Source organism: Spea bombifrons, chromosome 1 (assembly GCF_027358695.1).
Source record: "Spea bombifrons isolate aSpeBom1 chromosome 1, aSpeBom1.2.pri, whole genome shotgun sequence".
Taxonomy (NCBI): Eukaryota; Metazoa; Chordata; class Amphibia; order Anura; family Pelobatidae; genus Spea; species Spea bombifrons.
In genome coordinates, this window is record NC_071087.1 from 112,535,816 (window position 1) to 112,552,502 (window position 16,687).

The window sequence follows — 16,687 nt, forward strand, 5'->3', positions numbered from 1 at the left end:
CTTTCTCCGGTCAAGGGGGTGGGGAGGGGGGTTGGAAGAAGTAAGCATAAGCACGTATGTACACAACAGTATACAACCCCTGCCATGGCCAGATCTGAACGTGTACTGTAATAATCCATATCAATACAAGGTCATAAAATAAAGAGCCATCATATACAGAGATTGTTTTATCACTTTATCAAGGTCGGGGAAACTGAATAGTCTCAGGACTGACTTTCAGTTTTCTATAGGAGTAGGCATTTAATGTACATATTTCTGGATGCATGTATGTCCCTTCATATGGGAGAACCATATAGAGGACATAAACCTATAAACCAGCCAGGGACTGCTTGTGCATAGATGGTGTGTGTGTGTGTCCTGGGGTCTCATCAGTTTCCTCAGCTTCAGAGTCCAGCCCCAGTCCTCTGAACTGCTCGCACTTATCCTTCCTGCCATTGTGCAAAAACAAGGCGATGAAATGGGAGCCCCACTGAGAGGCTGATGATAAGTCAAAATTGGAAGTGGCCAAAGAAAAAAAAAGGTTCTGGAACAGAATCCAGAGTTACAGATGGGGTGAAAAGCCTGCCCTCTGTGGACGCCTGAGTTCGGAGCGCTGCCTGCTCCCCTCCCCCTGAGCTCCCATGCTGCATATTTGATTTTTTTCTCTTTCCTACAAAGCCACCTAGAGGTAACTGACTTTCTCTGCCAGTGATTGAATAGCCTGTTCTGTTCTTCCACCCCCTACACCTTCCTGCTCTATCCCCTCCCATCCGATCATGTTGACATATTCACACGGCATTATGTAGTAGTGATGCTTTGCTGCAACGTTACAGCTTCCGACACCTTCTTTTTATAACTCAACCCTGTCCCCTTCCACCAGACCTGTCAAAACCACGCCTATGGAGCCACACAATTGGTCCAAAAGCGTCAAAGGGCCAATCAAGTGGACTCCTTGCATCGCCACAACACATCCCTAGGATCTGGTGTAAGGAGAGTCTACATTCACGCAGAGAATACTTAGAGCTGGGAGTATCTCTCCTTTTCTCCTTACCTTATATCTCTGTCTCTTTCTCCTCCTGTGTCCCTATCTGCCTTTCTTTTCTCTCCCTTTAGCTGCTGCACAGACAAGTTAACACAGAAGCTCCACACCTTTGAACAAGCAGGGGCACTAGAAAAGTGGACACAATTCTTCAGTGAGAAGGAAACCACAACCCACACTGACAGTCAAACATTGGTGTTGTCTTCTTACCTGATCCCAGCGCTCAGAGGGGGAAGAGGAAAAGTGCTCGATTGCTCGGAGGAACAAGGAATCTACCAGAAGACTTTCTGAATCTTCACAGCTGACGGTGGACTCACTGAAGGAGGATCCTTGGCTTTAACTCTGCGAATTTAAATTTGCCTTTTTTTTTTCTTCTGGAATTCCTATGAAGCAGGAATTCCATCCATCTGGGTATTATTAAGCAAAAGTTCTCCTGCAGCCGGTCTGCTTTATTTATTTACGTTTCGGAAGTTTTCTGTTGTTATGTACCTGTAAAGCTTCATCAGACTGGACTGAGTCCTGCGCTGTGCTATCCATACATTTGGAGTTGATGAGTTTACCCATGAGAGATCCAGTAATTTCGGGGTCAAGCATGGCTTACCACCCTTTTCTATCACACAGGGCACCGGACTTTGCCATGAGTGCAGTTCTAGGACACCAACCTCCCTTTTTCCCAACTCTGGCTCTGCCACCCAATGGGGCTGCCCTTTCCCTTCCTGGTGCCCTGGCCAAACCCATCATGGATCAATTAGTGGGTGCCACAGAGGCTGGCATCCCCTTTTCTTCTCTGGGTCACCAAGCAGCTGCTCATTTGAGGCCTCTCAAAACTCTTGAACCAGAAGAAGAAGTTGAAGACGATCCAAAAGTTCACCTGGAAGCCAAGGATCTCTGGGAACAGTTCCACAAGAGGGGAACTGAGATGGTCATCACAAAATCTGGGAGGTGAGTCATGGCCTTTGTGTTTATTACGTATTAATTGCCCCCCCCAGCCTACACGCTGGCACCAAGTAAATTCGGATTGGGGTTTTTAAAAGATTTAAGGAATCAAATCTGCGTGCAAATTATTATGTCCTGGATCTGCATTTAAGGGGCAGGTTACCTTGGAAATTATACAAATGCCGTATGGAAATGAAACGCTTCCTATTTTATGTTGTTATGATGTTAAGCTTCGTGGCCTTTGTTTTGTGCAAATGTATGAAAAGTACTTACAAGTAAAAGCTCCTTAACTCCATGTTGCATGTATACGCCTTGGAACTCAACTTTGGCGTAAGATCTATATTTAATATACTTATTTTAGTGGGAAACCTGTTGTATGTTGATTCTATCCTTACAAGAGCATATTAGTAAACTGTAATTCCTAACACCTATAACACCTATTGCTGCCATATTCAGCTCTATAACATTTTATTACTGCAATTGTCGATTTTAAAGCAGTCTGTAAAATAAGAGAAGTGAAATCCCTGCACTCACCCCACTCCCTCCTCTCTATCTTTACAGTGGTCAAAGTTTTTTACCAAAGGTTAGCCCAGAATTATGTCTTTATGAAGTCATGTGTTTCCTGGTTTACTAAACCGAAATCATGCGCTTTAACAAAGAACAACTACTTTATTCTGTGCTTCTCTCTTTAGTTCATAAAAAAGATCTCTCTCTGTAAAAATCGCACAGAGGAAATTGAAAGCTACAGAAAAAATATTATGATAGCTACAACAGGGTGCAGTTAACGATTTAGTCTTTTCATTTACATACATCGATTGAAATATTAAAAAAAAGCATTATGCGTAAACTCACTCTCTGCCCTGGAGGCAAGTAAGCACTAGCAATGACAAGGTTAAATATTAATCTGTACAGTGTAAAGTTTTAAGTCGTTTTATAATTTACACTAAAATCGTTACACAAAAAATCGTTACAGTTTATATTATATATGTAATATTATGCACTTATTTATTTTTCAAACTAAAAATAGTAATAATATATATATATATATATATATATATATATACACACACACATCCCTATTTCTATCCCGTTCTTATGGACACACACACACACACACACATACAAATATATATATATATATATATATATATATATATATATATATATATATATATATATATAATCTTTATTTTCATAATTTCTTCCTGTAGGCGAATGTTCCCTCCATTTAAAGTGAGATGCACGGGTCTGGATAAGAAAGCCAAGTACATTCTGCTCATGGACATTGTGGCAGCAGATGATTGCAGATACAAGTTCCATAATTCTCGTTGGATGGTGGCTGGCAAGGCAGACCCCGAGATGCCAAAGCGAATGTATATTCACCCGGACAGCCCGGCTACGGGAGAGCAATGGATGTCCAAAGTAGTCACTTTCCACAAACTCAAGCTCACCAATAACATATCTGACAAACATGGATTTGTGAGTCCTGCTTGCTTACCTTTTTATGCTTTAAAAGTTTATCCATAGATCATTTATGAAATTAGTAGGCCTCTCTATTTCTGGAAATATATTTATGCCCTAAATATATCAATATTAAAGATATAGACTTCTTTAAAATAAATCAGTATTTATCATATTATTATTTACATAAATACTATGCCGTATAACCTGTATATTTAGCAAACATAGACTTAAATGTATATAATATTTTATATTTCAACTTTTAAAAATGAGGATTTTTTTTTATTTCTATTTAAACTGCCATTCCCTCTCGTTATAGTAAATAGTGATTTGTATAAATAAAGTAATGAAGTGCAGAATTTCGGGGGGGTAAAGTATAGATGTGTGTAGATTGAATGAAAATGAATGTAATCCTCTTTATAAGAATTGATGGCTTAGAGCTGCAGCTGATGAAAGGAGTATATTAATTAGATAAAATAAGCGTGCTCATTATTGAGTGGGGTTATAAATAATGTCACGTTCTCTTTGGTCCGTGAAATGTATAGACGTTCCATAAACACACTGCATAAAATATACCGTATGTATGTAATGGTGCTGTGTGCATTTAAAATGATTTGTTTATGCGATCGCATTCATTTAAATATATGAGAAAACCAAAAGTACAGTACATTGATGCAGGGTGTATAGATTGTTGTACCATAATTTATCTTTTACTAGTTTGCAGTTTAATATATATATTTTTTTAACAAAAATATAAACATTATGCTTAAACATTTTTCTACCACTCCCTCACTCTATGTATATAACTAGTAATTCTAGCATTGAATCATCCCTCTCTAGGGTGTCGAAGTATTACTTCACATTTCACATGAGAAAAAATAGATATCAAATTCGGTTATTCCTTTCTAGGTTATCCCTTTCTCTATATGAGTAACTACCGTATATTTTTCTCAAAGTATTACTTTTTTCTAGAGATGTAACATTTTTTTTCTATTTTCTTTTCCTGACAGACTATATTAAATTCCATGCACAAATACCAGCCTAGATTCCACATAGTGCGGGCTAATGACATTTTAAAACTCCCCTATAGCACATTCAGAACCTATGTGTTTCCTGAGACCGAATTCATTGCAGTGACTGCATACCAGAACGATAAGGTAAGTGATGTGTTAAAATTATAGAGGGAGTGCTGTTTCCCCTTAAATACAGTTATTTTGGATTAGTGCGGTCGATATATATATATATTTTTAAATGCCACCCCCCCACTGTCACAATGTCTAGACCAAATAATTATCAATGTTTTCTAGATTTTTTAATTAACCAAACTAAGTAATAGCCTGTAAAGTGAAAGGAAGTTAATGCTATATATATATATATATATATATATATATATATATATATATATATTTATTTATTTTTTATTTTTGTGTGTGTGTGTGAATATTTGTGAAAGTCCCATTTCATAGAACAGGACCATACAAAACTTTCAGAGATGGGTTTGTTTTAAATATAGACAAATTCGAATTTTGGTAGAAAGATGAAACTTCATCAAAAAAAAGACACAGAATACTAGAAAAGTAGATTTGTTTCTGATAATTTTCATATAATAAGTGTGTGTTTGTAGTTTAAGGTATTAGCATTTTAACTGCTTTTGTTTATTTAATGAAAATAAATCTGCCAGTTTATCTATTGCTTACAGAATATAAAGGAAGACATGTAAGGCAATTAATCACTCAGCAGACTTAAACTATTATACTGAAACTCATCTGCACTGGCATAGTATATCATATATAATGTAATGTCAGACAGGGCACATTATTTAGTTGTTTTGCCGTTTTTAATGCCCTCACCTTAAGCATGCATTTTATATCGGTAATTTCAAAATAAATTTGACCCATAAATCATATATATGTAGCTTTTTTGCTGAGTTTAAATACTGGCAAAATAGGGGCATGACCCTTTGCTGTCCAGCTTAATTAAATTTGCTGTCCAGCTTATTAATTAATATAATATACGCATGATTGCATAAATCACTTCTTTAAAACCGCATTCAAGTTTCAGAAATCACTGTACAATTAGCATAAAAAATAATAATACAAATGATCTTGATTTCTCCTAATGTTTTGACCCCCCCCCTTATTTATACCTTCTTTTTCTTCCCCAGATCACTCAATTAAAAATTGATAACAATCCATTTGCCAAAGGCTTCCGTGACACAGGGAATGGGAGAAGAGAGAAGAGGTGAGTGTGTGGAAGAGACGGGCTGCAATTATGTTTGTTTTGCTTTGGCAGGAAGAAGAAATAGATAATATTTACCCTTCACCCCTAGTCATTTACTACAGGGTTAACCCTCTCCTTCCCTGATGTTAAAATTAGCTAGTAATCAACAGAAAAAATACATTTGTTGATTATTTTATTCCCACGCACGTTTGGTTAGTATACTTTTGCAATTATTTAAGTAATAATATATATCTCACACAAATATCACAAATATTTCATATGTGTATTAATACATGCATGCCTGCATGTGTGTAAATGTAAAAATATATATGTTATTAAATACTATACAATTATTACACCACGCAATTAGGAATGGGTTCATAAATGGAAGCAAAGTTCTGAAAAGCTTTGGTGAATGTAATATTGTGAATTTTATTCAGGTCTCATGAAAGTTATGAGGAAATGTTCATTTCTGTTTAACTGCTGGTGAATGAGAAATGTCACGTTTAAACTATGTTCATAAAATCAAAACCAGTTAAATGTTACCAAGCCTACTGATTGAGTGTTTTCAGTGCCCTAGTAATATAAAGTCAAATATTATTTTAGGTCTAGATTAAAATACAGAAACAGAGAAATATCACATATTTTGTAAGTTCTTTAGGATATTTAAAAGTCGATGGCTATAAATGTAGTAATTTCTGTTCCAATGTGTATGTGGGCCAGTGCTCGTGAAATCAGTGCCAGGAGGGCCAATACAATTTATATGAAAACTAGCTTTGGCATTGCTTCTAGTAAAGTGAAACTTCCTATAATTAAGGGGTTTCCAGTTATAGCTGGCATGCATTTTGCATGGTGCGGTCTAGAGAAATCCCTCTTCTTTTATCCCAAGGAATTTCTTACACCTCACATTGAAAAGACAGACTGACACCTTGCTGTCACATACTGCAGCCCCCTCACATTAGAACCTGCTCCTTCTATTTGCTTTCTACCCCTTATGCCAAATGTCTCTTATTTTAACATATATATATATATATATATATATATATATATATATATATATATATACACACAAATATATAGATAGATGGATAGATAGATAGATATATGCCGGATTGTAATAGTTTGTGCCAGCGTACTGACTTTAGGAGGATTATATCAAAGGTCAAACTCTTCAGCCGCCAGGCTTGCTTATTATAACACATGTGGGTATTACGCCCATTAAAAGTGCAATTTGCTTTTTCCAAGGAAACAACTGACCCTGCAGTCCATGCGAGCGTTCGATGAGCAACAGAAGAAAGATAACGCGAGCTCCGACGAGTCCTCGAATGAACAGACCCCGTTTAAATGCTTTGCCCAGACTTCTTCACCCAGCGCATCTGCAGTGGGTTCTTCAAACATTAAAGGTAAATCGTAGACCCCTATTAACCCCATCACTCGATCCTTGCCGTTCTCTGGAGATCAGATGCAGGGTAGTGGGAGTTACTTACCATTCGCTAATCCCTCTCTTTATGTGTTGACTGGTGGGCTTTAGATCAGGACTCTGATCTGGATTGGGGTAAAAAAAAAAAAAAATACTCGTTTTATTAACTAGGACAGTGTTGGAATTTAACCATTTCGGGGGTAGAGAGATAAGCACATAGCGTTCTGGTAATTAAATAGCTAATTCTGTATTATCTTGTTTTTAACTGGAAACATGTATTTGGATGTTGACCAATTCAAGCAGCCTATATAACTATAGTCCTTGTCAGCACGCAGTCCCTGAAATTATTGATTTTCAGTGTCCATTTTGCAGCACTGTTCTCCACTTTTTGTTAATTGGAGAACTTCCTAGTGCAACTGGGGAAGAATTAGCTGGAGCCCGGACACCATTACGTTAATTAAATAATACAGAAGAGCATATAGATTTTTAAACAAGGTGGTGGGGCATAGAAACACCATCAACCGTCAAGCCACAACTGTAGTGAGCTCACCCATAGTCTGTAGAAAGAATGGACGCATTTTCGATATATTTTAACCAAATCACAATATTTCGTTATTTGTTTCTGACATTATGTAAAAAATATCAATATATAATATCAAGTCAATATATAAAAGACATAAAAAACAAAAGAAATAAAAAAAAGAAAATTGGAAAAACTGTGTGTATTTAATTTTTTTGTTAAAAAAAAAGCTAAAAGATCATAGTAATTATAGTAATAAATTGTCTCATGGCTGTATCGCCTTGCTGAGACCTTTGGATGTTCTGATTTAACCATTTCAGCGCTATGTGCCATTGTGAAGGCTCTTCTAAGTTCTAACCGTGTTAGATGCGCGTGTTCTATAACCATTCGAGTACCAAAAGGGTTTGGTGCTCTGTGCATTTTATTTTCTAGCTTTGAATGGTAAATATCTGCTATCAATTTAATAATACTCCTTAAATAAAATAGCATGATTGTCAGATAGGTTATTCTTACGCATATAAAAATAATTGTCCCACAGGCTAAGCATATATAACGTTTATAAATTGTGTAATATTATTAAATATGCTTACATTAGTCTATCCCTAATTTTAGATATTTGTCAAAGCGAGGGGGAAAGTGATGAGGAGAGTAAGGATGAAGCCCTGCAAGATACTAGTGATTCTGCCAAAATCTCAACCACTACCGCTGGAGATGTAAAAGACAGAGGAAGTCCATCCAGTGGCCGCCTGTTTCAGTCCGATGTGAGAAGCAGGGAACAAGGCAGTAAGACTGGGAAGAGCTCCCCAGATTCCAGACACAGCCCGGGACACATCTCCTCCAGTAGCAGGGTCCATAGCATTGACGATCTGAAGACCCCTACCAGGGATTCTCTCAAACTGGATGACTCAAAGCTCTCCAAGGAGCCGTACCCTCCATTATCTGTACAAACAGACAGTAGCCCTCACCATCTTAGCCATGGACATCTGCAGAATTTAGGATTCCCTCCAGGGTTAACTGGGCAACAGTTCTTTAACCCCCTGGGTGCTTCACACCCTCTACTGCTTCACCCCAGCCAGTTTGCTATGGGAGGGGCTTTCTCCAGCATGGCAGCTGGCATGAGCCCGTTGTTGGCCAGCGTCTCAGGAGCAACACCGGGGGTGAACAGCATTGAGTCCACAGTTATGGCCTCTTCCTCGCAAGGACTATCAGCAGCCTCTGCTTTACCTTTCCATCTCCAGCAACATGTCCTCGCCTCCCAGGTAATAAGGTCACCTTGTCTACAATGTTATGTGTTTAATGACCCATGAGTATCCCTGAAACATTTACCAAACCCTTCCCATTATATCGGCCCCAACTCCAGGCCTGGGGGCCACAGACTGGCTAGGAATTTTGTGTACCTTTCATGGAACACAAGTAATTTAATCAATTTCAGACATCTTTTTGAGCTGTCTGTTCAAGTTGGTCAACCGGTCTTATTTGGCCTTCTGTGCCTGGAGCTTTACACCCCTTGGTCTAGATGTTCACCCAGCATTTATAAAAGAGAGTCTGCTGGTTCATGTCTTAATTCCCTACAAACTAAAACATTATTTATACTTCCTTAACCCGAAAGTATAGATATACCCCACCAAACATAGCCTCCTAAGTGTGGTTGCGGGGTCTTTTTATGTCTAGACAAATTAACCCTTTCAAGGCAGCTGATTTCTGTTGTTGATTATGTTATGATGGAGCCAGTGAAAGTGAACATATTTATTTCTATTAATTTTCTTAGTTTGATACATATTTATTGTATTTTTTTTTACCCATAAGCTATGTTTTTGTTTTGATGTATTTACATCAGACGTACCTTTTTCTGTAAATTAAATTCCTATTTTCATTTTATGTTTATAGGTTTACTTTGTATGTATGTATGTATGTATATGTATATATATATATATCTATATATATACATATATAGATATATATATATATATATATATATAGTGTGTGTATCTAGAAAAACTAGAAAAACCTAATATTCATATTGCTTTATGAATCTCTAGAACAGTTGAGGAATCATGCATTGTTCCTACAGGGTATTGAGACTTGTGACTAATATGATCCAATGTGTACTTATATTTCAGGGCCTGGCAATGTCCCCATTTGGAGGACTTTTTTCATACCCCTACACGTACATGGCCGCAGCTGCAGCAGCCTCATCAGCTGTCCACAGACACCCTTTCCTTAATGCTGTGCGCCCCAGGCTGAGATATAACCCTTACTCATTCCCAATATCTATCCCAGAAAACAGCAGCTTACTGACCACTGCCCTTCACTCATTACCCAATGGCACAGTGGATGGAAAAGCCAGCAGCCTGATACCCAGTCCTGCCTCTGCAGCTCTCGATTCTGAACTGGCCAGCAGATCTTCAACACTTTCTTCGGGATCTGTGTCCTTATCTCCCAAGCTATGTCCAGAAAAAGAACCCAGCAGCGAACTACAAAGTATTCAGCGTCTTGTGAGTGGACTGGACTCCAAACAAGACCGATCTAGAAGTGGTTCTCCCTGAACGGACACAACACACAGCCATGTCTGGAAAAGGGATGCGATTTTTTTTTATTTCTCATTCCAAGCTCAGTCTTTCAGTGCACTTTTTTTGTTCCAAAAGGTCCCTTCGCCATTTTGTTCCTGACAAACTTACACCACCCACTGTTTCCACTCAAATTGGACAGTCGAAGGCAATGCCTTACAAGCTGCTTATCATACTTTATCGACATGCACAGTACCACTTCTTCATCCTTTCAAGGGGCAAGTGGCTACCTACATGCTCACCAAGAGGGTGTTTTCATTCTGCAACCAGGGAACGCATACATAGGACTGCAGATGAAAGAACTTGAAAATCAGTAAAAATATAATTCATACAGATATTTGACTTTAATTATATATGCTCAATTGATACCCTTATTGGTGTGAATTAGTGTTAAAAAATAAAAAAAAATAAAAATCAGGCACACAAAAGGCTTCTGCATGCAAAACAGTTGTTTGCTTTAAGTTCTCTGAATATCTGGTTAGTAGCCTGGGAAGAGCAAATTTAGCCACCCTATTGCAACAGCGAGTTTAAATAATATAATTACTAAAACAAATGAATACATCGGATTTTTTCTTTTTTATGGAAACTCGACGTTGTTTATCGTTTAAGCACCCAGTCTACATATATGCAATAACAGGGAAGAAAAGAAAGGGAGGGTATTATAAAAGTATTTATGTAATTGTTTGATATCTCCTGTAAATAAACTAAAAATACAAATACTGAATATTAAACTTTAATTTATTTTTATTGTATATATATATGTAAATAATATTTCAGTTGTCTTTATTTTATTTGTGTATTTAACCTAGTGAGTGCCCAAATCGACAGCATGGTATGAATTAGAAACCCATGTGGCACACAAATGGTTAAGATTGTTCCATTTCAATCATTCATTAGTTGTTTCCAGTACTGTTTTTGTAAGAGTGTTGGGGGTATCTGAAACGGGGATCTATATATATTTCTGGGATAAGTATGTGTCTACCGTTTTGTTTATTATGTATATAGCAGAAGAGACTCTAGAATTAGGCACATACACACCATGTGCCAATATTATCCCTGGCTGAATTTACCAGCGTCCCCCTGACTGTTCTCTGATTGACCAAGAGTGACTATAGCCTCTGTGGCTGTCTTTCTGAAGGGTTCATTACAAAACAGATTTTTTAAACTAGATTCTGCCTTAGTTTCATGCTGGTATTTGCTCAGCTTCTCTCTCAGTTGTGACAGTGATAATATATGAAGGTATAAATCTATATAAAATATATGATGTAATGAATGTTGAATAGGTCTTGTTTTCTCTGTATTCTTGTTTCTTTTCAACATCACCAAGTTTCAATAAATTTTTTTATTGAATTGTATCGTAGTTCTATGTTTTCCGACAAATACACACACACATATATATATACATATATTTATACACACTTTAAAATATTCTGGAATCTTTAATGGTCGGTCACGGAGATATTCATTTTATGTGAGTATGTATAAATAATTATAATAATATGTATTAACATTAATATATATATATATATATATATATATATATATATATATTTGTATATGTATGTCTACACATGCACATATATGTCCTGATGCCAATAAAATGCATATGTTCAAACTATTCACAGAAAGGGGCAGCGAAGTCGGGGAAACAAACTGGTCTGTGTTATGCATTAAGTAATGATCTAGTTAATACCACAATCACTGGGCAATCTTAGGAGAAAACAGCTGTTTTTTTAACCCCTGAAAAGTCACAAGTTTTATATATTAGAGGTAAGATATGCTTTATTGTTTTCCCAAAAACAGAGATCTGTATTTCCTCTAACCAGACAAAAAATTAAAATGAGCCTATTGTTGAAGGAAAAGAAAAATTGTTGGACTATAGAAATAATTGGTATGTTATGTATTTAGTAAGTAACTGAACGTTTCCTGTTCATAAAATCAGATTTTGGCTCACAAGGAATAGAACTTTGCCAGACTTCAAATAACAATCAGATGAATTACTCTGATTTTATTTCTTACTAGTAACCATTGTCTCAAGAGTTTTGTGATGTGGGTTATCGACAAGAATGTAACATTGTAATTATTTTTATCTTTTCACTGTGTGTAAAATAAATTCCATACATGCAAGGATAATTTATCGAAAAATGTAACTTCGTTTAAAGAAATACGCAACCCAACAACAATATCGAGTTCATTTTAGAATTCCAATGCAGTTTTTCAACTTCTGCAATCGAAATTTCATGATCTATGTTTAAAATAAAACATGGTTTTAGATGTTGTTTCAAGATTTTTACTATTGTTTAGGATTCAGATAAAAAGTTACCATTACGGAAATCCTCGTCAAAACAAAATTCAGGATTTATAAAGTACATTACGGCTTAGATTCACGGTATAAACGGTAAAACACAGCCAAGATAAAGGCGTCTGGATATTAATGCATTAACCTCTGTGTTTAACACAATTCTTTTATTAAATATAAACTATTTATTGATCGAAACAGCAATATATCATTAAAAACTAAAGACACGACTAAAATTGCTATTTTATATACTAACCAAACCGTTTTAGAGAAATATAGTTAAAATATAGTTTTAATTTCACATAATAGTTGGAATATCCGTGTTGAAGCAGATAAAAAAAAAGGAAATTAGGAAGTGTAAATGATTGTAAATGATGAATAACATTTAATCATTTCCATATAATATAATATCTTATTATATCATTATTAGGGTTATTGAGTATTAATAATAATATTAATAATAATTATTATTATTATTATTATAATTATTATTATTAGCTAGGAATTGTGAGCTAATCAGTATTAGTAATCGGTATTCTGTATGCCAAAAAGTGTCTAATACTATAATATAAAAAGAATGATAAAGAATGATAAGAAATCGGAAAAACTTTTTCCATATAGTCTGCAGTGCTGTACAAGAGATGGGATGAAGATGATGGTGCCAGTAGAAGCAAAATTAGGGCCTGCAGAGTTTACAATCTAATAAAAAGTTGCTTGGTTCACATGATGGATCTGTGATAACAACGCATGCAAGATATGACTGATATGAGCATTAATATGAGAGACGCCAGAATTAGCATTAATTGACGTCATAACCACAATAATCTAATAATCAAAACTACACTGGAGGTGCACATCCCGGGTGAAAATCTAAATCCACAAGAAGTGATTTGGGATGTTAGCTGGTTTAATCTGGAGCTACCCCTTCATTGGTTTAGCAGATTAAACTCTCATATCTGGTTCCTTCGGCTTCAGCTCAGCCTCTCCTCTATACAAACCAGGATCCTCTGCTCCATACCACACCTCAGCCCGGAGCCAAAGCATTTATTTATATATCTAACACAGTAACTCTTCTTTGGTTAAATGAAAAAAAAAAACCTTGAAGATCCCAAATACCATATATCTTATTCAAAATACTAAATATAAGAAATAAGAAATAAGGGACAAGAAAACCAAAAAATTAAAACAATGAAGCGCCATTAAACCAAGTCCTTTGAGCATTGAAGGGGTTAATTAAAAACAAATATTTATTTGAGACTGTGCCAAACAGGTAGAGGCTGGCTCCAAACTGCTCGTCCCTGCATCTTATTTGTATATAGAAAGGTTAATGAGTAACTATAATGGCGCTGGGAGGTAGAGGTAAAAAGAGAGACATATCTCTGGATTATCCTGTGTATTACTCACCTGGCGCCTGGCTTGATATCCCCCAATCATTTTACGACTCTTTCTATTGTGCAAAACTGAGAGTGGGGGAGGATTAGGTTAAATGTAGCTGTCCCCCACTGCCCCCTAGTGGTAAACGCTAGGATCCGCCTTGACAAGGTCTCTGGGTTGCTATCTGTTGATTGTCACCCACTGAGTAAACACTTAATGTTAGTCACCCGATCACACACAGTCTGGTAAAAGCAGACACAAACACACACGGTCTCTCGGCAGTTTTCCCTAGACAGAGCTGAATGCCTGTAAGAAGTGATTTACAATAGATTGTATTAGTTTAGGTGTGTTCTGATAAATCCGAAAATATTGGATTATTTGTCCATTCACTTTCTTATCTGGACATCATGTAAATCACAGTTTCTCAGGTCTCCTGTCTGATTACCTGTCTCCGGATTTTGTCGTTATGGAAGCACTAAAATGTAGTTTGTAATTTCAATTTAACACCATGACTATCATTAACAAAGAAAAATGACAATGCACTGTCTACAACTTTATCTCCTCCTAGACTGTAAGCTTGTTTAAGAAGGTCCCTCCTTTACCTTTTGTTTCTGTAAATCCAAATTGTTATGCACTTTCTGTTATGACCTGTTTATCCATTGTACACCGCTGTGGAATATGATGTCGCAATATAAAACAACAACAACAAAAAAACGTAGCTAGGTATTATTGGTTTCTGGAATTTGATTTTTAGTGGTAGTATAACACAATATTAATTTATCAATGTAGCTGTGCTGGGTTGATGTACTGGTTCTCTCTCTCTAGTTTAAGGCTCTAACCCCTCTTTTCAAAGGTGGAGGGGAGATCAACTCTCTTACAGCACTGAAATAGTTACACTTTATCTTGTTTCATTTTTTTTAATGTATGCTCTTATGCTGAAAATCCTTCTACATAATACACACCTATTTCATGTTTGCACAGATTCACATTGCACTGGGACACACAGAACCCCATGTTTGTAGTTCAGATTATGAAAATGTATCCAGAATGAAAGGTTTAGAGTGTGACCTTTCTAAGGTCAATATTAAGGTTGCCTTCTGTGTGTACTAGGTGCTCAAATGACGAAATATCAGTAGCTATTACCTGAGTTTATAATTATCACTATAATTACATTTTTATTATTTATGGATAGTTATGCTTTCACTAATAAAATATGTAATCATTTACAACATCACACCTACCTGTGGTTTCAACATGGGTCATATATTTTGTGGCAGATTATGATAACACATATTAACGCTGACAGAATTAGATAACACCCGACATTATTGGAAACAAATATGTCCAGTACACAAATATAATATTGAAAAGGACACATAAATAAATCAGTTAAAATTCTAAAACAGTTTCAGGACTGATAGTAAGAACTCACACCACCCTTACTTTGCCTTATACTATTTAATAGGTAGAATAAAAACTTTAGGTACGAATAAAATCTTTGTTGGCGATTAAGTTTAAGGTTTGTATATATATATATACAAACCTTAATATATATATATATATATATATATATATATATAGATATATATATATATATCTATATATATATATATATATATATATATATATATATATAAAAGAAACAATAATATTATAACATTAATAAGAGAATTATCCGATTTTTTTTGAGCTCCAGTTTACTTCATTCATTTTAATATATATTAGGAATTTGATCATGAGATTAATTTATCAGTTATTTTGTATGTGCTATCTATGTATTGACGAATGCGTTTTTTTTGGCCTATCTATCTATCTATCTATCTATCTATCTATCTATCTATCTATCTATCTATCTATCTATCTATCCATTCATTCATTTATCTATCCAGCTCGGTCTCCCACATGTTCCGATCTGGCTATTTAACAGAGCTGGGAGCATTAGAGTTGCTTTTTTCTGGATAACCGGATTATTACATGATACTGCCCTTCCAGACAGATCTGGAGAGGCTATGCAAATGCACTTTCTGTGTTCTTTATTCCAGTGCTCCTTGTTAGACCTTAGTGGTTTTATTTCAAACAACTTGTCTGTAAAGACACAAAACCTCGCATGCCTGGCTTATTTCCTTATTAAATAATTCATTTGAAGGGATTTCTAAATACACCTTTTAGTGTAACGCGATATTTTTCCTGTAACATTTTCTGTGTGCGGATATTTTTTTTAAAATAAACATTATAAACAGTTTGTCTGCCTGTCTGACTTTGTCTGTGAGTTGCCGTTATAATTACATTTCTGTATTTTACCTCAATTTAACCAAAGCTTTGCCACCACTTGGCCTTTGAAGGGTTAATGGATATAGTTCGTCAGTAGCAACCCCCCCCCCAGTGACGAGGCCTATGGAACAATTAACCCTTCGCAGTCTTTTGATATATCAAAATATATACCGGTTGGAATCATTTCTATTATTTTGCAGTCTGGTTTATCCATGTGCCTCTGTGCAGAATATTTACAGCGCTGGCGATTATGATGGCGCTATAGAAATCGATAAATAATATTGCATATGTTTTATGTATTCTTTTACTTGGCATTGCAAATACCTTACCCTAACCCCCACCCCTTTTTTTTTTCCATAGTGCCTGGACAGGACAGCTACAGGTGATCCATCTTTATGTGTCTTCTGTAAGGTTGTGTGGTCAGGGCTATTACTCTAGAGGGTAGATAGAGAGATATGGAAGAGGAGCCTCAGACTGACAGACACAGACTGATCCACTCAGAGCAGACTCCTGATCGCCCATCAGTCACTGGGTCCACAGATCACTGTCTCTACCTGAGTAAGAACTCGGACAGCAATCAGCTAGAGATCTGTGAGCCATT

General features: G+C 36.1%; 1 protein-coding gene and 1 long non-coding RNA gene across 2 annotated transcripts in view; one reads left to right on the plus strand and one right to left on the minus strand.

The window, feature by feature from the left end:
• The window catches only part of LOC128499920 (uncharacterized), a 38,007-nt gene extending 36,648 nt beyond the window's left edge, over positions 1-1,359 (minus strand). Inside the window, exon 1 of the long non-coding RNA XR_008354837.1 lies at positions 1,229-1,359. This is a non-coding gene — a long non-coding RNA (uncharacterized LOC128499920). The remainder of the gene's footprint in view (positions 1-1,228) is intronic.
• Positions 919-11,497, plus strand: TBX3 (T-box transcription factor 3). The gene is made up of 7 exons (XM_053468894.1): positions 919-1,960; positions 3,166-3,433; positions 4,426-4,572; positions 5,580-5,656; positions 6,881-7,038; positions 8,188-8,834; positions 9,696-11,497. The coding sequence occupies exons 1-7, from the start codon at positions 1,569-1,571 to the stop codon at positions 10,119-10,121; spliced, it is 2,115 nt and encodes a 704-aa protein (XP_053324869.1). The 5' UTR covers positions 919-1,568; the 3' UTR covers positions 10,122-11,497.
• The last annotated feature ends 5,190 nt before the right edge of the window (positions 11,498-16,687 follow it).

Bases quoted from the DNA above. Each gene is read 5' to 3' on its own strand.
- TBX3 (XM_053468894.1), top strand. From the start codon at position 1,569: ATGAGTTTACCCATGAGAGATCCAGTAATTTCGGGGTCAAGCATGGCT. The intron at 1,961-3,165 runs GTGAGTCATGGC...TTCTTCCTGTAG, and splicing joins GTCATCACAAAATCTGGGAG to GCGAATGTTCCCTCCATTTA. The intron at 4,573-5,579 runs GTAAGTGATGTG...TTTCTTCCCCAG, and splicing joins CTGCATACCAGAACGATAAG to ATCACTCAATTAAAAATTGA.